The sequence below is a fragment of the Zonotrichia albicollis genome, chromosome 7 (genome assembly GCF_047830755.1).
Source record: "Zonotrichia albicollis isolate bZonAlb1 chromosome 7, bZonAlb1.hap1, whole genome shotgun sequence".
Classification (NCBI taxonomy): domain Eukaryota; kingdom Metazoa; phylum Chordata; class Aves; order Passeriformes; family Passerellidae; genus Zonotrichia; species Zonotrichia albicollis.
Window position 1 is genome coordinate 10,614,415 of NC_133825.1, and position 22,226 is coordinate 10,636,640.

At 48.0% G+C, this 22,226-nt stretch overlaps 2 protein-coding genes across 2 annotated transcripts in view; one reads left to right on the forward strand and one right to left on the reverse strand.

Moving 5' to 3' along the window:
* Positions 1-22,226, forward strand: part of LOC102070273 (uncharacterized) — a 255,480-nt gene that overhangs the window by 63,672 nt on the left and 169,582 nt on the right. The window lies entirely within an intron of this gene.
* LOC141729529 (olfactory receptor 14A16-like) lies at positions 9,139-10,093 on the reverse strand. Its single transcript, XM_074544237.1, is given in 2 exon segments — positions 9,139-9,490; positions 9,492-10,093. Coding segments are annotated over 2 exon segments (954 nt in total).

Below are 22,226 nucleotides of genomic sequence, written 5' to 3' on the forward strand. Positions count from 1 at the left end.
GCTTTGGGATTTGGGCACACCTCTCTTGGTTTCTTTGCTCAGGCCTTTGGTGAGCACAGAACACACCTAGGTAGAAAACCTTTGACTAGACAGGAACTTTTGGATCCATTGTCCCCCAAACAGGTCAACAGGTGACTCTGTTGTAATGCCAAGTAACAAAGAGCAGCACGGATGACACAAAGCAAACATGGCCAAAGAGGAAGAGGAGAAGCCCGATGAGGAAAGGATGTGGTGAGACACTGGCACATTGAGTGAGCTGCACTCCCATAATCTCTAGGCTAGCAGGTCCTGGTCTCATATTCTCCTCTTGGTTTATTTAAATTTTATTTTTTTAATTTACTTTTTTTACCATCAAAATAAAATATATCCAATTAAAAATATGTCATCAAATTTTAAAGATACAATCAAAACACAATAATTCAAAACTACATCTAAAGATCAGAACATATGTACAGTTGTAACTATCAAGCCTAATGCATCAATCCTATTCTTCAAACACTCTCCATACAGGTGGCAGCTTCTTCCTGAGCTTGGAGGAAAGAGAGCTCTTCTGGACGGGAGGTGAGGACTTTGTCGGTGAGGGAACATGGGAAGAGTCTGGAGAAAACTTCTCAGTAGGACTGTAACCAGCCAGATGTGCAAAATGGAGACGCAAAATTTAACAGAGAGGCAAAGTTTAACAGAGGCCACCATGCAAACCTAAAGCATCTGAAGCTCCATAATTCCTGGGACACACTTCCTGGAAATGTCCAAACAGCTGCACAGGGAAACATGCTCCTGCTGGCAGACACTGAGGCAGGCCAGGGCAAAACCCTGAGCCACTTGCCCAGAGCTGGCACAGGCACAGCCTGGCCTCTGGGCTGCCCTGGGACATCAGGGAGCCCAGAGCCCTGTGCTCCCCAGGAATGGCTCATCTGCACATGCACCCTCCTGCTCCTCTCCCTGCCCCACAGCTCAGCAGCCCCACAGCTCCAGGGGCACTGGCAGCAGCACAGCTCATTGCAGGGGCACATGCAGGCACAGCTGTTCCCTGGCAATGTGCACAGCCTCTCTGGGCTGCCACAAGACCCTTCCTGCCAGCAGAGATTGGCCCAGCTCCCCCTCACCTCTGTGTGAGGCTGAGCCATGACTGCCCTTCACCTTGTCTTCCATCTGGAGTTCCTTCAGGCCCCACATGTTACCGTTCAAAAACACATAATCACGGGGGATTATATGCAGTGCTTTTTATTAAGAGCTCTGGAAATCGGGGTATATTCAACCCAAATCTGACTCCAACCATACATCCGAAATGATCATGTTTTATACTCTATTGTTACATAACTTTCATGTTAATTATTAAATTTATATTGTTCTATTGTATACATAAATTTAGCCCCTCTCTGAATTTCCAACAGAGTTTCTCACTATTCTTCTTATGGTTATATAATAATTACATTTAATTACTAAACAATCATCACATCTAACAATTACATAATTTATCATAATGCTTACGCAGGTGCAGTTTTTCTTGGAAAGCACAAAGCCTAACATTTTAGATTCTATCTTTAACTTTTTCCAGGGTTCCACTATCATTCTCCCCCCTTTGAAAGCATTTTCACTTCACTATAGGTGTAAATGTTTTCACTTGATACAGTCCTTTATTCCTCAGTTCGTACTCGGCTCTTCAAATCCAGGGTTGATGTAAACGTTGTCGTGGATGCTGTTATGAACTGGAGAACCAGAAGGTGGTGGGCGTGGATCTCATGTTAGTGCCTTTATTATCCTCTGGTTCCAGGATGTTTTCTTCTGTATCTCTCCCTTTAAGATGCTGTAAACTAACCAAATTGCTAAGAATACAATTAGTAAGATTATCACACTCTCAATGATAGATTTAATCCATGAACTCACATTCCACCCTAATCCTTTAAAGATTTTTCCTAACCAGCTTGTAGCCAAATCCTTTTGCTCTTCTTGTGCTTCATGATCTATTTGTTACAACTGATTGATGTCATATTCTACATCTGCAGTTACATTTGGGATATGAACGCAGCAATGATCAACTTGTCCCTTTAAAAATCCACATACTCCATGCTCTTTCAGGAGTAACATATCTAGGGCTAATCGATTTTGTAAAGTCATTTTTGTGGTGGCTTGTAATTGTATATTTAATTCTTTAAATCCTTCCCGGGTGACTCTTGCCAGTCTACCTACCTGACCTGTAAGTTTGTACAGCATCTCTCTGCTCTTATAGTTTGCTATAGGACCAAGCAATGACTCTAGGGCCAATCCAAATTTCACTCCACTAGAGGGTTCTTGCCAAGTGTCATCTGGATTTTCATTGTCTAGAACTTCTTGTCTTGCTCTTATCTGCAGAAGTTCATGTTTTCCATTAAATGGGGACTTTTTCCAAATTGGACATAAGGTTGGGAGGCCTAAAGTAATCTCCTTTACTTTCCCATCTACAGGCAGATGTGTTATCCAGGTACCATCACTTGCTGCCCATACAAATTGTCCTGGACCTCAGATTGTAATCCTGGAACACCCTATAATTACTCTATAATTCACTCTGCCTTGTTTATGTTTGATCCCTCTGCAAGCACAACTAATTTGTAGGGCTATTGCCAGGGGTGGCATCTGTTTTATCTCTACATCATCTGAAGTGCAGTCGTAAGTTTTATTACATGCCCACCAACTTACTTTGTCTGCCCTCGTTCTGCTACTAGTGTCAGTGTTCGTTATTGCTGGATCTGTTTCATTCTCGGGGCCTTTCCACTTAATACACCAAGGGGTGTTTGCCATATACTGGAATCTTTGAAGAATACTCACAGACCACGCACTGTCCCAAGGCTCTATCTGATCTTTCCTATCCTTGGCCTCACATTTCCATACCAGAGTGGTTTCTGTATCTTGCCTCGATTCGGGTACCTGTTTACATGTAATTGTTTTGTTCTTTTGTATTTCGGGTAGTTTTGATGTTATGATTCCCCAATTTACTAGGTCTCCTGCTGCCTTTGGTATTGGCAGACAGGCAGTTATGCGGCTGGTGTTTTGCATTTTGGCAAAATCTTTGACTAATCCAATCATTACATTCTCAGCCCGAACTGCTTAGAAACCTTTATCACCTGTGTTTCTGTTTGTACCTCACTCTTCATTCTAGAATGAAGAGTGGTTAGTTGATCATTTTGCATTCCACATCCCAAAGATATTAATAACTATAATGTTAGCTCAATTACTGATAGCATTCTGAAAGCAATTAAACACGTCTTATCTGCAGCCTTTGTTCATTCCAGAGTTTACACAGTCTGTGATCCAGGATGGATTTTCTTCACTCGGGTGTAGTGGATCCAGGGTTCCACGCCGGCTACTTTGACTGCTGTAAAGGTGGTCAGTAGTACCTGATGGGGTCCACTCCACTTTTCTTTCAGCGGTTCCTCGTTCCAGTTCTTGATGTACACCTCGTCTCCTGGATGTATGTTATGGACTGGGTTCTCGAGAGTCAGTGGTCCATTCCACACAAGGATACTCCGGAGCCGAGCTAAAGTTTTCCCAAGAGACAGAACATAATTATACACTTCCTGCTTTCCTGTGATGTGTACATTAGGGTTAGGCTCAGGAGATTCATATGGTTTCCCATACAATATCTCATAAGGACTGACTGTCATCCCACTCAGAGGCTTTATCCGAATCCTCCACAGTGGTATTGGCAAAGCCTGGGGCCACTGCAATTTGGCTTCTTGGCATATTTTACTGATTTGCCTTTTTAGTGTCTGATTCATCCTCTCTACCTGTCCACTTGACTGGGGTCTCCATGGTGTGTGGAGATCCCAATTTATCCCCAGCAATCTACTTACCTCTCTTACTACTGTAGCTATGAAATGGGGTCCCCTATCTGATGATACCCCTAGGGGTACCTTGAATCTGGGAATAATCTCCTGTAGTAACCACTTAACTGTTTCCTTTGCTTGGTTCGTGCGACAGGGAAGGGCTTCTGGCTACCCAGAGAATGTGTCAACCCCCACTAACAGGTATTTGTATCCTCGAGTTCTTGGTAGCTCAACAAAATCTACCTGCCAATAGTCTCCTGGCTCTATTGCTATCCGAATTCTTCCTAACTGTGCCTGTTGCCTGGCCACCGGGTTGTTTTTCAAGCAGATATTACATTTTGACATTACTGATTTTGCCATTGTTAACATCCGTACTGAAATTAAACTCTGCTTTAGTAATTTTACCAATGCCTCTGCTCCCCAGTGACATTTGTTATGTTTAATTTGCAGAACTCTCATTATCAAGGGGGGTACCACTATTTGTCCTTGTGTGGTTACATACCATCCTTCTGAATTCTTTTGTGCATTTAGCAAACGTGCCAGTCTCTCATCTTCTACTGAATATTTTGGTTTTGGAGGCAAATTGAATTTTGATACATTAAGCTTCAAAGGTATCAATGCCATTGTTGTTTGTACCTCTCGAGCAACCTGTCGGGCTGCCCAATCCGCCTTTCGATTTCCCTCACAGATTTTGGAGTTTCCTGATTGGTGTGCTTTGCAGTGTAAGATTGCCACTTGTTCAGGTTTTTGTACTGCCTTTATCAATTGCAGGACTGCATCCTGATGTTTAATGTGCGTACCCCGAGAAGATAACAGTCCTCTTTCTTTCCACAGTGCTCCGTGTACATGCACCACTCCAAAAGCATATTTTGAGTCAGTCCAGATATTTACCTTTTTCCCTTCACTTAATTCTAGTGCCCTGGTTGAAGCAACCGGTTCTGTCTTCTGGGCAGATGTATTTGGTGGTAATGCCTTTGCCTCCACTGCTGTATTGACTGTTGTTACTGCATATCCAGCGTATCTGGTTCCGTTTTCCATGAAGCTGCTCCCATCTGTAAACAGCTCCCACTCCGGCTGCTCTAGTGGGACGTCTTTCAGGTCTTCTCTTGCTGAACAGGTGTACTCTATTACTTCTACACAGTCGTGTTCTAATGGGCCTTCTTCAGTTGTGGTACCTAGGAACAAAGCTGGATTCAAAAGGTTAGTTGTTTTTAATGTGACATCATCCTGCTCGGTCAGGACTACCTGGAATTTCATCATCCTGCTGGGAGATAGCCAATGGCCCCCCTTTGTTCTAAGACAGTGGTTACCATGTGTGGTACATAGACATCTATGTGCCTTCCCATAGTAAGTTTCCTGGCTTCTTGTATCAGGATCACAGTAGCTGCGACTGCCTGCAGACATGGGGGCCACCCAGCACTTATGCTGTCGAGTTGTTTGGAAAAGTAGCCCACCGGCCTTTTCCAGCTTCCCAGACGTTGGGTCAGGACTCCTAGTGCTAGGCGCAGCCTTTCACGTACAAACAGCTGAAAATCTTTAGACAGATCAGGTAACCCCAGTGCTGGAGCAGTTGTCAGTGCTTCTTTTAATTTTAGGAAGGCTTCTTTCTGAGCTTTGCCCCAGGTGAATTGGCTGCGTCTTCTGAGCTTCATACAGGGGTTTTGCAATCAGTCCATAGTCCATGATCCACAAGCGACACCATCCTGCCATCCCGAGGAAGACTCGCAGCTCATATAAATTCTGGGGCTCTGGAATAGCACAAATAGCTTGGATACGGTTAGTACCTAGTTTTTGTTGCCCTTGTGAAATTTCACATCCCAGGTAAATCACAGTCTGTAGCTATTAGTATATCACCAACATACTGCAACAATAAGTACTGGTCTCTTGGCACTTGCCCATTTTCGGTCCAAATCTCCATTCCTTTGCCAATTGGTTTCCAAATAGGGTCGGCGAGTTCTTGTCGGGTCCAGGTGAGCTGGGTCTTTCTTCCATTCCCTGGGGTTTTCCACTCAAAGACAAAAGGTTTCCTACTGTCTTTGTCAAAGGGTATGCAGAGAAAGGCATCTTTATATCAGTTACAGTAAACCACTTATATATCCCCTTTACGGATGTTAGCAATGTGTGAGAATTTGTTACCACTGGATAAATGTCCTTTTTATTTATTGCTCTCAAATCCTGCATTAACCTATATTCACCTATTTGGTTTCTTTACTGGAAATATTGGTGGGTTAAATTCTATTGTATATTTGTGGTGAGTTCTTGAACCTGTTCCACAGGTTCAGTTAGTTATATTCTCCTAACACCATGGCTTTGGCAGCGTTTCCCTGCTGGAACTGATTCTCCTGGTGAAACAATTTTGAACAACCTCGCTTCCAATGTCCCATCCCCTTGCAATATGCACATTGATTCAGGCTTAACCCCTGGGTAACTGGCTTCCTACCCCAACCACTCCTGTTACGTCCCCTGAAATTTGGGTTCCCTTTCTCCTGTATTACTGCCAAAAGATTCTGCTGCTGCTTTTTACTAGCTTCTTTTTCCCGATTGTTATATACCTTCCCAGCAACCTCAAGTAACTTATCCAAATTCCTTAATTCTTCCCCTTCTAATTTTTGCAATTTTCTACAAATATCAACCTGTGATTGGCCCAAGAATATGAGAGCGAGCTGAACCTTTGCTTGCTCTGGATCCATTTGGAGGTCTGTATGTTTCCTTGCTACGTCCTTAAGCCTCTCCAAAAACGCAGTTGGAGATTCCTTCTTTTCCTGTCAAACCTCGTATAGTTTCGACCAATTTATAGTTTTGGGCACAGCGTTCTGAACTCCTATTTGGATCCACTCATGATATTTCCGTAATTTCCTCATATCGCAAAATAAATTAGGGCCCCAATTTGGATCCTCAATTGGGAAATTCACATCTAAATTCCCTGTTACCAGCCCATTTCTAATATCTTCTCTTGCCCTCTCTTTGGCTGCCTTAAGTACCAGTTCTTTTTCAGTAGAATCCATCAGAGTATCTAATATTACTTCTATGTCATCCCAGTCAAGATTTTGAGTTTTCATAATCACTTTTGCTACGTGTGCCATTTTATCAGGATTTTCTCTATAAGTTCCGGCTGACTGTTTCCAAATAACTAAGTCTGCCGGGGAAAAAGGCACTTTTACAAATACTGGCCCTTCCACTCCGACACCTTGTCACAAGGGGGCAATCACAGTCCGTTTTCGTTTGCTTATGCTTTTTCCATGCACAACTGGAGCAAGCTTTGCCCGACCCCGGGTTCTATGGGCTATTGGGGTCACTGATTCATTACCATTGCTATCTTTTTCGCTTGCATACCTCTTTCTCCTTTCTATCACAGTTAGGTTTCGCTCATCTTCCGAGGAAGAGGGATCAGGTGATGATGGGAGAGGGGGATAAAGAGGGAAAGGTGTACTAGATGAGACAGGTTCAGGGGTAGGTGGGTGAGGAGCAGGTAGTGGGATAGGGACAGATGAAACAGGTGGGATAGGGTTAGGTTCTCTTCTTCCTATTGGAGTGTACTGGTTTAGGGCAAATTTGTTAAAGAATCTGCAAAGGAGGGCCCCTCCAGAAAGCAAAACCCACACGGCCCCTCCCCCCAACCAGTTCGGGAAAAAATTCCTCGGAGAGATGTGGAAAGAACCTGTTTATTTGACTGGCCCCGCACCCCCCAGCACACAAAATGAACAATACCTGATGACACCGCTCTGAGAAAGATGACAAAATCAGAAAGTCTCTTTCGGGGGGTGGTTGCTCTGTTCTCAGTCCCTCCGGCGCTGGGCCAGCTGCTGCAGCTGAACCTTCGGTGTTCCCGGGTCCCAGTCCAGAGCAGGTTCGAGGTGGTCACAGAAGCAGGAGAGGAGAAACAGTCCAGGAAGCAATGTGGACTGTTTAGCTAGAACTAGCTAATAAGCAGAAGCAGAAAGCAGAGCAGAAGCAAGAGCAGAAAAAGAGAGCAAGCAAAAGCAGCAAGCTGAAGCTGGAAGAGAAAAAAAAAGCCTTATGTACCGCTTGTCTCTGTGTCCCTGATAAGAGAAACCCAAACAAAACTTCCACGCTTCAGAGCCGGTCTTAAAGGCACAGAACAGATGAATGGGAATATACAAGCATCATAACGTCACCCCAGGACAAGGCCCATGGACTTTTCCTGAAGCTCAGCTGCTTGGACTGGAATTTTCTTTGTGTTGTTTTTTGCATTTTCTTATATTGTAAGATTGTTTTAGTGATTTGATAGAATTGTATGTTCTACAGGTGAAGAAATCCCCTGTTCATTCCACACCAGCACTTGATTGAGATTTGGATTGGCAACGGATAACCTGTCAAGTGTTTGTTCTTTCCTCTGCATGTGCACAGCAGAGAAAATTACAACCATTTTTCTTTTTAATTTATTAGAATTTAAAAGATTCTCGCCTCTCTCTTCACCCTGAAGACCCTTGCAAGCTCAGTAACAAGGATTCAGCAGGCGGGGAGGACTGTGCTTAAAAAATGCTGTGTCAGAATGTCTCAGGAGACACAACTGATCTGGGCACTGGTGACACTGAAAATCATGAGTATGCTCCAGAAAATCGAGGCACTGCAAAGTAAAAGGAGATGGTCGAGAAAACCTTCCCCTGCCATCAGTCATGGCATAAGCTGCAGAGCCCCAGGAAGGTTCAGCGCAGACCATTCACCATCTGATGGGCACTGGCCACCCACAAGGAAAACCTGACCCAGACCTGAGTCCCTTGTAGGTGACACTGGGACACTGATCTGATCCCACAGAGCCCTGGGAGAACAATGAGCCTCTTTAGAGTCCAGCCCTTGGCATATTCTTGAGACAGACTGTGGCAGAAGGAAGCCTTCAGGCACTGGGCTGAGGAGATCCCTTTGCTGATGGCAGCGCTGGGATGGAGGTCAGCTCTCTCACAACAGATTTCATTGCTGTCCCTGCTTCCAGAGCACTCAGCCCTCAGAGCACAAAAAGGGCTCAAAGGAGAGTGTGGAGTAGAGAGCAGCTCTGAAAAGATCATGTGCTGGTGCTCCCTGTCTGTGTTGCTGTGCTGCAAAGCACCACAGCTTTTAGAAAACTCTCAGTGAAAGTGTACCAGAGAAAGCATTTGAAGCAGGGTCCTTTAATTTGTTTAAAAAAACGGAGAGAACACTTCCCAATTTACAAAATCTGTAAGTCAAATTCAAGAGGAAAACACTTAAGTAGAAGAGGGGTGAATAATAAGATTATGTTGTGATCAAGATGATCACAAGAAAAACAAAAATATCCACCCACCACAATACCAATATATGAAAAGGTAGACTAAGTCTGTAATGAGATACACTCTGAATGTTATGCTGTAAAAAAGGGGTACTTTATTCCTTCTGAAAACCATCCAGTCATCATTTTTCTCATTCCATGCTTGAGCTCCTGGTTCCTCAGGCTATAGATAAGAGGGTTCAGGGCTGGAGGAACCACTGAGTACAGAACTGACACTGCCAGATCCAAGGATGGGGAGGATATGGAGGGGGGCTTCAGGTAGGAAAATACGCCAGTGGTGACAAAGAGGGAGACCACGGCCAGGTGAGGGAGGCAGGTGGAAAAGGCTTTATGCCGTCCCTGCTCAGAGGGGATCCTCAGCACAGCCCTGAAAATCTGCAAATAGGAGAAAACAATGAACACAAAACAACCAAATAACAGAAAAACTAACTACACTGAGCACAAGTTCCCTGATATAGGATTTGGAGCAGGAGAGCTTGAGGAGCTGTGGGATTTCACAGAAGAACTGGCCCAGGGCATTGCCATGGCACAGGGGCAGGGAAAATGTATTGGCCGTGTGCAGCAGAGCATTGAGAAAGGCACTGGCCCAGGCAGCTGCTGCCATGTGGGCACAAGCTCTGCTGCCCAGGAGGGTCCCGTAGTGCAGGGGTTTGCAGATGGACACGTAGCAGTCGTAGCCCATGACAGTCAGGAGGGAAAATTCTGCTGTAATGAAAAATACAAACAGAAACATCTGTGCAGCACATCCTTTGTAGGAGATGTTGCTGGTGTGCCAGAGGGAATTGTGCATGGCTTTGGGGACAGTGGTGCAGATGGAGCCCAGGTCGCTGAGGGCCAGGTTGAGCAGGAAGAAGAACATGGGCGTGTGCAGGTGGTGGCCGCAGGCTACTGTGCTGATGATGAGGCCGTTGCCCAGGAGGGCAGCCAGGGAGATGCCCAGCAAGAGGCAGAAGTGCAGGAGCTGCAGCTGCCGCGTGTCTGCCAATGCCAGCAGGAGGAAGTGCCTGATGGAGCTGCTGTTGGACATTTGCTGTGTGTGCACATTTCAACCTACGGAAGGAGGAATCAGAGTGATAATTGAGGGGAGATTTCTCATAGAAAAATCCAAGCCCTGCCTCATAGACACTTTCTGGCCACGAAACACCTTCCCCTGTCCATGTCTCAGAGATCTTCCTTGGGCTCTGTTGCTGGAGTCCTGATTGCTGCTGGCCAATGCTATGTGAGGAGCTGAACCTTGACCTGCAGGACACCTGGTAGGTCAGCCCTGACCCCCAGTCAGTGCAGGGGAACAGTGAGGGCAGGAGCCAGTCCTGGTGTTTGGACTTGGATAAAGAATCTTCCCCTAAGGCAGAAGAGCTGCCTGGCTGAAGAGATGAGGATGGCAGGATGCAGAATGAGAGATTCTGCTGCATTGTAAAAGAAAAGAGAGTCCAGGGAGGCAGGAGGATTGTCTGAAGCTTAGTGCAGACTGAGGGGAGCTGCTCTGTCCCTCTCTCCTCTTACAGCTGCCCTGGACATGCACCTGTCTGAAATCCACTCCCATGTTACCCTGGACAGCCAGGAGACACAGCTGAGGGCAGAGGGATCCCTGGCACACAAAGTGGCTCCTGCCTTTCCCAGAGTCAGGAGAGTGGGCTCATTGCCAGCCTCCCAGGCTGCCCTGCCCAGAGCTGCCCGGGCACAGGGAGCTGGGATACCCCATTGCTGTGCTCAGCCTGCACAGCAGGAGCCCAAGGGCTGGGCCCGGCCCTGCAGCTGGAACTGCCATTGCAGAGAGCCCCTCAGCAATGCCAGCAGCACCTGGGCAAGGCAAGGAGAGAGAGAGAGCTGGGCCTGAGGAAAAGCCTTTCCCTGGTCAGCCCTGGCCAGCCCCTGCCAGGCAGCAGCAGGGCAGGACAGCGGCCCTCAGGTCCTGGTCAGCAGGGAATGGGCACATGGCTGCAGAGATGTCCTTCATCTCTGGGGCTGCTCTGCCGGCCCAGGAGGGACTGAGGGCCCCGAGCCCCCGGGCTGAGGGCTGTGCTGGCTGCGAGGGGACACAAGAGCTGTGCTGCTCAGGGCAGTGTGTGCCCCGCAGGGCAGGCCCCGCAGGTGCCACATCTGCCCTGCAGCAGGGCTTCCCTCAGCACTGCCTCCCTCCCTCCCTGCCCACGGCTCTGCTGCTGGAGCTGTCCCAGCCCCAGCTGCTCCTGTGGCCCTGGGCTCCTTCCCTGCCAGAGCTGCCAGAGCCCAGCCCAGCCCCTGGGCCAGCCCTGCCCTGCAGCTGCTGGGCCCTGCAGGGATTAAAGAACAGCTCGCCCAGCCTGGGCACCATGGAAAGGTGATGCTGCATGGATCTGGAGGCTAGACACTTGCTGCGGTGCCCAGGAATACTCACTGTGATGGTTTAGGAGTCTCAGCCCCTGCTCTGCCCTGCAAAACTGAGTTTCTATTGGCAACAAGCTGAGCCAAGGAAAAGTGGGAGCACAGATTCTGGAAAGTAGAGACCCAAGCAGGAAACACCAGCCCTGAATGAGTTCATGAAAAGTCTTCTCAGAATTGAGCTGGGCATGGGCTGGAGCTCTGAGCAGCCCTGGCTGCAGCCCCAGCTTCACCCCCTGCAGCCATCCCTGGCAGCAGGAGCCGTCCTGCCCTGTCCCTCTGACGGTGCCCAGGGCAGCCCCGCTCTGCAGCACATCCTCCTCCTCCTGCTCCTGTGCCACAGCAAAACTGGGAGAGTCCTCCTGACACATCCCCCAGACTGTGGGGTTTGCTGGCTTCAGGAGATCCCTCCAGGAGCACAGGGGACGTTGCCCTGCACCAACACACCATGCACAGGGCTGTGAAGACCTTTCCCCAGGTGAAGTCTCAGCTCAATTTCTTCCCAATCCTGATTGCCTGTCTCTGCTTGGCTCCTGTCTCCTCAGTGCCTGCAGGCAGAGCCCTCAGCCCTGCTGAGCTGGGAGAGGAGCTGGCCCTGGCAAGAGCTGTTCCTTTAAAGCTCAGCAGCACAGACACAGCACAAGGACCTTAATGAGCCTCTAGGGGATTTGGTGTTGTTTACATCAGACTCAGTCCCTTAAAGCACCTTCAAAAAACTTCTCAAGAACTCAAAATTAAATTTAGCCTCCAAAGTTTCATGAAGTTTTAATGGGTCCCACTGAAAAACATGACTGAGAAATGTCCCCAGGTTCCAGTTAGAGCAGAACACTGGAGGCAGTGATGATGGCTGGGGACAAACAAGGCAAAAGTGTCTGTGGTGCTGAGCAAAGCTGGATGTGTTTGAGGAACGCAAAGGGCCAAGGCCTGAGCCCCAGCCCCTGGCCAGGCAGATGCTGTCTCTCCCTCCTTGCTCAGGGCTCTTGCCGGGTGTCCGGTTTATCTCGGCTGTTTGAGGGGCCTGGAAAGGCCCGAGGTGGCCTTGGGGCAGCCCGCGTATCGAAGGACGAGAAGAGGCTTCAGTTCTTCTTTCGGTTTTTATGTTTATTAATTGTTTATCTAAAAGATTTTCTTTCAGCCGAACAGAGATCTGCTCAGCAGTCAGCCATGAGCACACTGTGCCGTCCTCCGGACCGCCACGTATCTTTATACCCATTGTTACGTGTACAATATTTATCATTTTTCCCCAATACCATTTATTCTCATTGCTGGGTGCACTCTCAGTAATAACCAATCCAAAAGTGCCACCATCACCAAAGAAGATGGAGGAGAAGGGGAAGAAGAAGGAGGACAGGACACACCCCAATTCCTCCATCTTATTCCTCTAAACCCCCCTGTACATAAATCCTAAACCCTGTGTCTCACCCTCTAATTAGCTAATTTTTTCGCCATTCACCTCGGTGAAGTCCTCTTATCTTCATACAGGTGTCGTCTCCCGTGTAGGGTCAAAGTCCTGCCACCAGACACTTCTGGCAACATTCCAGGACTCCCGGGCCCCCCAAGGGTGGTCTCGGTGGCCCGGCATCTCAGGACTCAGATCCTGAGATCCCACATCTCCCCCTTCTGTTTGCACCAAGAAAACCTCTTTTATCACCCGATTCATGGCGCGCTTCAGACATACAAAAATGCACGGGACGACAATCATGAGGACTAGTAGGACTATTAAAACATAAAACCCTACCCTTAAAATTCTTCTCCAAATAGGAGAAATGTCAAAGAAATCTGCCAGCTGATCAATCCATGATCCCGTGATCTCGCCAAGCTTATTTACGCTGTCTTTTATATTTCTAATACTTTCATGAATTGATTTTGAATGATCTGAGAGATTCATGCAGCACATCCCTTCAAACTCTTCACACCCATGTCCATGGGTGAGCAATAGATAATCGATTGCAGCTCTGTTTTGAAGAGTCGCCTGTCTTATACCACTAACGTCTTTTAATATGTCATCCAATGCGACAGACACAGATCGTGCATGTTTGCTCAACCAACAACCCATGTGGTCGATCTGAGTCAAAGCCACCCCTGATGCTGTTTGAGGTGAGAAAATTGCCATAGCAATGCTCGTTTTCTTATCCCAAGAAAATACTTCGTCATTGCAGTCTGTCGCATAATTTTGGATTGATCTTTTTCCTCTGCGCCTTTTCTCTCTTAACATGTTCAAATCAGGCGACAGCATTGAAATTTCCCCAATGCTGCATGGACCTCCCATGGCATTAGCAGGAATGCCGTGCCAAATTCTGTCCCCGCAAATTAAAAACAAACCCCGTGGCAATTGCACTGGGACTTGGATCGATCCTTTGGCAGTTCTCTTTGTATATTTGCACCAAGCTGATGCATTCTTATAAAACTCATGATTGGGAGTTAAATCGATAGTTTTTGCCTTTGTGGCCTCCGGAACTTCAAACTGCATGCAGAATTCCATTGTCATGGACCCAAAAATCTCCAATTCCTGAGGTTCTGTAGAAGCCACAGGAAGTAGATGTGTCCAAGCACACCACTCTTTCACAGGATTTTCAATGACCTGTGAAATGTTAACTGCGGAATGCCCTGGAACTGGCCATTCGTCCACTGGCAATCCAACCATGCATGCAGAAAATGGTTTTCCTGGCCTCGAATGTGTCAGGCAAATACTATCTAGATTTGCTGCTTGAGCCAAAGTCTCCCATAGATTTTGCCTTGGCTGATTTACAGGTAAATCTTCTCCCTTACTTGCTGCAATGAATGAAAGAATGATGCACATAAGCATCATGATACTCATTATTACGCTTTTATACAGAAATCCCCAAAGTCCTTAGTTTCTTTTTATTTTTCTTCGGGATCGCTCTTTCCGGCCTGAGTCTCGACTTCTGTCTGAGTACTCGTCTCTTTGTTTCTTGGATCAGCGTTCTCGGGTTCTCGCGTCCGGAATGGCTTCACGTGCCGCGCCGACACCCACTTTAGACCTCGATCTGTGGAGATACAAGCGAAACCCTTGCCCCAAGTGATTAGTCTGAAAGGACCCTCTATTTGTCCTGTCTCTGGGTTCCTGATCAAAACCAAAGGGTTTTCCCTTAGCTTTGCCTGTGTGCTATTTAGAAAGTGTCTCACGATTGGTGGATTAGGTTCCAAGGATGAGCTATTTAGGAAATTCAACACATACAGTGCCTTATTTAATTTCATGTGAGGTGTTGCCTCTGGTTCACCCCTTCTCTGTCTGTCCAGAAGGGATTTCAGGGTGTGATGTGTTCTTTCAATGATTGCTTGACCTGTGGGTGAATGTGGAATACCGAACGTGTGTCTGACACCCCATTTTTTCAGGAATTTGTCAAGCACCCTGCCTTTATACGTTGGACCATTATCTGTTTTTATCTCCTGAGGCACACCTAACGCTGCAAATGCTTGCAGAAAATGTCGGCAAGCATGGTCTGCTGTTTCCCCTGCATGTGCTGAAGCAAAGACTGCACCTGAGAATGTATCTACAGAAACATGAACATTTTTGAGCCTCCCAAAAGATGGATATTTTGTGACATCAGCTTGCCACAACTGAAGACTTTGCAGCCCCCGCGGATTGATAGCACCGGTGGAAGAAGGTGGCTGCACAAACTGACAGTCTGGGCAAGCACTAATGATCTCCCTCGCCTGAGTCTTTGTGAGACGAAAGGACTCCATCAGCGCTTGCACATTCTGATGAAAAAACGCATGACTTAACCTTGCTTGCTCAAAAATGTCCGGCAGTGTTTGCGAAATGGGCATTGTCAACCTGTCTGCTCGAGCATTTCCCTCTGCTAAAAATCCCGGAAGTGTCGTGTGCGCTCTAATGTGTGTGATAAAATACTCTCTTTCCCTGCCCTCTAGCAATGCCTTCAAGCTCGTCAGATAGGAGTATAAAACCCCATTACTGACTTCTTTCAAGAGCGAACCTTCCAATCTCTTGACCACACCCGCAACATATGCGGAGTCTGTCACCAGATTGAGAGGTTGTTTGAACAACTGAAATGCTCGGACAACAGCTGCCAACTCCACAATTTGTGGAGAGCCCTGAACCTTCCTCACGTCAGATTCCCAATCCCCTGTCGTTGAGTCTCTCCACGTGATCACTGACTTGTGTGTCTTCCCTGAGCCATCCGTGAACACTGTGATCCCATCCAAAGGTTCTTCACTTATCCTTGGTTTTGTTTTATAACATATTTGCGATTGCAGTATTTTGTGTTGCGGAAAGTGGATTGTGCAAGTTCCTGGGAACGCCAACAATGCGATTAACAGGTCTTTCGATTGTTGCATCGCCCACTCGAAATAGTCTTGTTTCAAGGGTAACCTGATGGTTGAGAATTCTCTTCCTGCCATCGTCAGCAACCTTGTTCTCGCTTTTATGATGATCTGTGCTGCCATCTCCAAATCTGTAAGAATTGTTTTTGCGGGCCTGTGTGGTAGGAAAATCCACTCTATGATTATCAAAGAGTCCTTTTGCGACTCGTCCCATTGGAAGATCAAACCATGGAACTGTGTTTTCTTCCCCAGCACTGCCAACTGAAAAGGCAACGTTGGAACAAATCGATGTGCCTGCCTTTTCTGTATCGCATCTGCAACTTTCTCCAATTCCTTCTTTGCTTCTTGCGTGAGTGTCCGGGGAGACCGAATGTCTGTGTCTCCTCTCAAAAGATCGAGCAACGCTGGGATGTCGCTGTTTGTGATTCCCAAAACCGGCCTCATCCAGTTGATTTCTCCCAGAAGCTGTTGCAAATCGTGCAGATTGGTGATCTTGGTGCTGATCTCCATTTTTTGAGGTTTTATTGTTCTTTCTGAAATTTTCCACCCTAGATATTTCCAAGGTGCAACCTCTTGAATCTTCGAAATGCTGATTTCTAGACCTGCCTTTTGCACCTCTGCGATCACACAGTCACAAGCTTCTTGCAGCTCCTCTTGTGTTGATGCTGCAATGAGCAAATCATCCATGTAATGAATGATCTTTATTTTGGAAATTTCTTCCGCGCTGGTGCCAAAGCTCGTGCCACGTACCATTGGCAGATCATCGGAGAGTTTTTCAGACCCTGTGGAAGAACGACCCAATGGTACCGCTGCAGAGTCGTTTCCTTGTTGATACTCGGAACTGAAAAGGCGAATCTCGGAGCGTCATCTGGATGGAGTGGGATACTGAAAAAACAATCCTTGAGGTCAATGACCACAAGCTGCCAATCTCTGGGAATCATTGAGACAGATGGAAGTCCCAATTGAAGCGGTCCCATGTCTTCTATGACTTCATTGATCTTCCTGAGATCGTGTAACAATCTCCATTTGCCCAATAGTTTTTTCTTGATGACAAACACTGGAGAATTCCAAGGGCTGTCTGTTGGCCTGATGTGTCCCGCCTGCAATTGTTCTCAGACCAGGTTTCTCAAAGCACTCAACTTTTTCCGCTCAAGGGGCCACTGATCCACCCAAACTGGAGCATTGGTTTTCCATGTCAGTTTCAGTGTGGGGAGTGCTGCAGTGACCCCTACTAAAAATCCACTTCGGTCTTCGCACCCCATTGTGCCAAAAGGTCTCGACCCCAGACTGTGATCGGCTTTTGGACAATAAAAGGACGAATGACCGCCGTCTTGTCTCCTGGTCCCGTGACAACGACAGAATTCTCACTTTGCAGACATAGAGATGCTCCCCCTATGCCTGAGAGAGAACCCAGTGGCGCGACCAAGCTCCAGCTACGTGGCCAAAAGATGTATGATATCACTGTTACATCCGCCCCTGTATCGAGCATGCCTGTGATCGCTATTGTTCCGTTCCCGCATGTCAATTGGCATGTGAGCGTGGGTCGGTCTCGACCTATGTGCTTCACCCATGTTGTATGTACTTCAACATGTTCCTTCATAGGGAAACCTTCTTCGTCGAAGATTGACATGACCTCTCCAACTGCGTGTGGCGGCAGTGCAAAGGCTCTCGCAACCACAGTGTTTTCTGGTACAGTCAATGGTGGACGAAGTGCTCTCGCCAACACTGTCAATTCTGTATTTTTGTCCGCTGAGATAACTGTTGGATAGACAATGAGTCCAAGAATACTGCACTTATCTTGTCCAATTATCAGGAAATCTTGCTTCTTATATGAGTCCCCGCGGACACCTGTTGGTATTTCCGCATGACTTTCGTCTAGAAAGCATACTAATTTTGAAGCTGCCAATGTGCACTGTGCCCCTGGTGGGAGGAGGTCTGGGCCACTGTGGAATCGGCTGAGGGTTTTGCTGAGTGCGTCTGCTTGTTGCTCACTGATGATTGCCCCGTCTGTTCTTGCGACACCGCCAGTACTTGTGTCTGAGCGCGCTGGTCTGCGCTGCGCCTCGCGTTTCCCGGATACGGTAACGGATTTCCATCCACGTCTGTCCGGGAATAACATTCTTTCGCAGGGTGTCTTCCTCTCCCGCACCGTGCGCAAACTGGCCTTTCCGCCTTCTGTATCGGCGCTGGCGTATGTGTTTGTGCACAGTTCCTTTTCATGTGCCCAAGCTCCCCACATCTATAGCACTGTCCTCTTGGGGGATTGTTCTTTTTCTGCATCGTCGCAAGAACTTTGTTGATGTTCTCATTCTGTTGATGCAGTATTTTTTCCAGCATCTTTTCCAGTGTCTTGTCCTCTGCTTGCTTTTCTGAATGTCCCTTTAATTGATTCTCCCATTCCTCTCTCAATTCATTCTTCACAATCGCTGCGACATGCTGAGGTGTTCCCACCTTGCTGCATGCCTCCACCATCTCTGCCAAGGATGGCCGTCCTGGCATGGCGCTAATCACCCTTTGACAATCCGGGTTGGCATTGCCGAAGGCTAAGCTTTCCAAGAGAGGCCTCTTCGCTTCTTCTATCGTCACCTGTCGATCCACGGCTTGCGTGAGTCGATCGATGAACGACATGAATGGCTCTGTGGGACCTTGCTTGATGCAAGAGAATGGGACTTCTGGAGCTCCTGCTGGTGCGATTTGCATAATTGCCATCCTCGCTGCTTCCTTGATGTCACTTAATACTCTTCGTGGCAGCCTAGCTGCTTGTTCCCCTGGGTTGTCATCTGGAGGATCTCCTGCTAACTGCCCCTCTGTGAGGTTTGCATTTGGTCCACCTTGGTATCTGTTCCGTAATTCAGCGAGATATTTTCTCCACCTTTTTTCCCAGACAAGGCTTTGAGTGTCAGTGAGAATCATTGCCACAATACTTCGAATGTCATATGGTGTGAGATCATATGTAGCGAATGTCCCTCTTAGTAGCTGTTTGAAGTATTGTGAATTCAGCCCAAAAGTTTGAGCCGCCTTCCCTAAGTCCTTGAGTATTTCATGACCCATCCTTTCCCACCTCTGGTTCTGTCCCTGGGCATCATATGTCACTGGCATTGTCAGATCTCCTGATCCCGGAAATAAATGCTTTTCTTTTGCCAATGCTTTTCTGATTCGCTTCCAATCCATCGTCTTCACTGGCTCCTGAAATTCTTCTTCTTCAGGTTCCGTTGGAATTTGCATAAATAATGGTACTGTGGATGTCGTTGGTTCATCACGTCTCATTCTTCACCTTGAGGTTTTTGGCCTCGCTCCCAAATCCGAAAAGGAAGCTCGAGGATCCTGTTGATGTTTCTTTTTTGTGGTGTCCACTGAATGCAGGAAGCTCTTTGTTGCTTCTGCTGCTGACAGCATCCATATAGGAACCCCTTCTGATGCTGTGATCCTTATAACATTTCCTTCTTGTAGCTGTTCTTCATCTGAGCTTTCATCATCTTCATGAAACCTTGAAGTCGATGGATAATTCCTTTGTTGTGTTGGCATTGTTTTCTTTAAAATGCTTTTCTTTTTATATAATGTTGGGAAAAATTGCTGCATTGTTGCAGTCTCGCCACGAGATGGCGCTGTGGCTCCGCCGATCCAATCCGGCATGACGTGCACTTCTGTCTTCCAGCCACCAGATGGCGCTGTCACCGGCCTCCCTGTCTCTGGTGACGTAGCGTACTCTACTGCTTCACTTCCTATCGGCGGCCATGTTGGTCGCCCCGTTCCGGACCGTGTGTTTTCGGCTTTTAATTCAGCTGAAATTGGGGTTTGAACACCAGAACGTCTCTCCTGAGGGGGTGAGTCTTGGACTCCAAGGGTTTTGATCAAGGGCACCAAGTCTGGAGAAGGCGGGGGGCCCCGGGATATGAACTCCCTGGCGCGGCCCCTCCTCGCCCGGGATGTTACAGGGGGTGTGTCCCGCTCCCGCCCACGCTGCACTCTCTGCGCCTGCGTGCTCTCCGAGCCGCTCCCTGTGTCTCCCGAACTACTTTCACTGTCTCCATCTTGTTCCACACCTGAGATATCTCCCCTTTGGTCTGCCCCTGACTCTGTCTCCTCCTCCTCCATCCCCGTGTCTATTTCCCCTTTTGCCGGTGCAAGCAGCCTCCCTCCCGCCGGCGGCCGCGTGCGTTCCGCGATCCTGGCGGATCTGCGCATGTGCTCTAACGTCACAACCGTGCGCCTCCTACGTCCCTGCATGGCAGCTTTCTGGGGCTGCGCAAATCCCCCTTTTTCGCTGCTTGGGTCAGACGCCCCGGCGTTGGTTTGTGCCTCCCCCGAGCCTTCGCGAATTCCGCCCGCTGCACACGCTTCCGCACCCCTGCCGGCCGGGACCGCTGCTGCCCCCCGCCCTGAGTCAAGCAAAGCCGCGCGAAAACACGTATCCCTTGTTTTTTCTTCACCTGCGCTCCCCGCCTGCTCCGCTGCAGCCTGGCTTCCCTGCTCCGTCGCCGCGGCATCGCGAGAAAGCGCCCCCCCCGATCCCTTCTCTCCCCCCTGCTCCCCCCCTTCTGCTCCTGAGTCCTCCATGCTCTCTGGACTTTTTGGACGCTTTGGGAGTTTCCTGGGGTTTCTGGGTTTTGGGACCGGGTATTTTAATAATATTCCTTGCTCTTTTTCTCCAAGAGCATTTTCCTCTCGGCCTTTTAAGGCCAGAGCTAATTTTTTTTCTGGAGCCTTGCTCCCCCCCTCTTTCAGAGGGCCCCCCCCCCAGATGTCTGCTGCATCTGGAGGTCTTCCTGGAATTTCGTTTGCATAGAAATACCTTCCAGCATTATTCTTGCAGGAGACAGCAGCTTCAACGCTGTCTCATCTTTTTTAGTAGCTAAGAAATATAGGTGTCTATTTATCTCCTGCCAAAACCCCACTTCAAATAGCAGGCAAGTTTCTGCCAGTGGGTAGTTTAGCCTTGCCCATAGCAATATTTGTTTTAATTCTTTCTTTGGAATTCCCTCTGTATATGTTTGTGTCACAGCCTGTAGGGCGGACAAAATTTCCCGTTGTTCCTGGGAAAGTGTGCCCCCCATGTTGTTATTTCCGGGCTTTCTTACCAAATCTTTCGTCAGGGCAGTCCGGAGGTCTCGGTCTCTGTCCAGCAGATCATGAGAGGTGGTCCCAGGGCGCCTTTCTGGTTCCGGTCCGGGCTGTTCTGCTACGAATTGTCTTCGGCAGAAACTGAGAGATGGATTCCTCAGTGACTGCTGTTTTTTGCAGACTCTGTTGTCTTTTTGTTTTCTTCTTCTCTCTGGTCTTCAGGGCTTTGAGGGTGCTGCCCCCCCCCGAAAGGTTGTGGTGGTTCGCGTCCGCCCAGGGAACGCCAAGTGTCCGGTTTATCTCGGCTGTTTGAGGGGCCTGGAAAGGCCCGAGGTGGCCTTGGGGCAGCCCGCGTATCGAAGGACGAGAAGAGGCTTCAGTTCTTCTTTCGGTTTTTATGTTTATTAATTGTTTATCTAAAAGATGTTCTTTCAGCCGAACAGAGATTTGCTCAGCAGTCAGCCATGAGCACACTGTGCCGTCCTCCGGACCGCCACGTATCTTTATACCCATTGTTACGTGTACAATATTTATCATTTTTCCCCAATACCATTTATTCTTATTACTCGGTGCACTCTCAGTAATAACCAATCCAAAGGTGCCACCATCACCAAAGAAGATGGAGAAGAAGAGGAAGAAGAAGGACAGGACACACCCCAATTCCTCCATCTTACTCCTCAAAACCCCCCTGTACATAAATCCTAAACCCTGTGTCTCACCCTCTAATTAACTAATCTTTTCGCCATTCACCCCGGTGTGTCCGGTTTATCTCGGCTGTTTGAGGGGCCTGGGAGGCCCGGAGGTGGCCCGGAGGTGGCCTTGACGCAGCCCGCGTATCAAAGGACAAGAAGAGGCTTCAGTTCTTCTTTCGGTTTTATGTTTATTAATTGTTTATCTAAAAGATGTTCTTTCAGCCCAACAGAGATCCGCACAGCAGTCAGCCATGGGCACACTCTGTCCTGCCCTCCGGGCAGCCACGTATCTTTATACCCTTTGCTACGTATACAATATTTATCATTTTTCCCCAATACCATCTATTGTTATAACTCGGTGTACTCTTAGTAATAACCAATAGAAAGGTGCCACCGTGGCCAAAGAAGATGGAGGAGAGGAGGAAGAAGGAGGAGGACAGGACACACCCCAATTCCTCCATCTTACTCCTCTAAACCCCCCTGTACATAAATCCTAAACCTTGTGTCTCACCCTCTAATTAACTAATCCCTTCACCATTCACCCGGTGAAGCCCTCATCCTTGTCGTCTCCTGTGTAGGGATAAAGTCCTGCCACCAGACACTTCTGGCAACATTCCAGGAGTCCCGAGCCCCCCCAAGGGTCTCGGTGGCTCAGCATCTCAGGCTGAAATCTTGAGATCCGACATCTCCCCCTTCTGTTTGCCCCAAGAAAACCTCTTTTACAATCCGATTCATGGCATC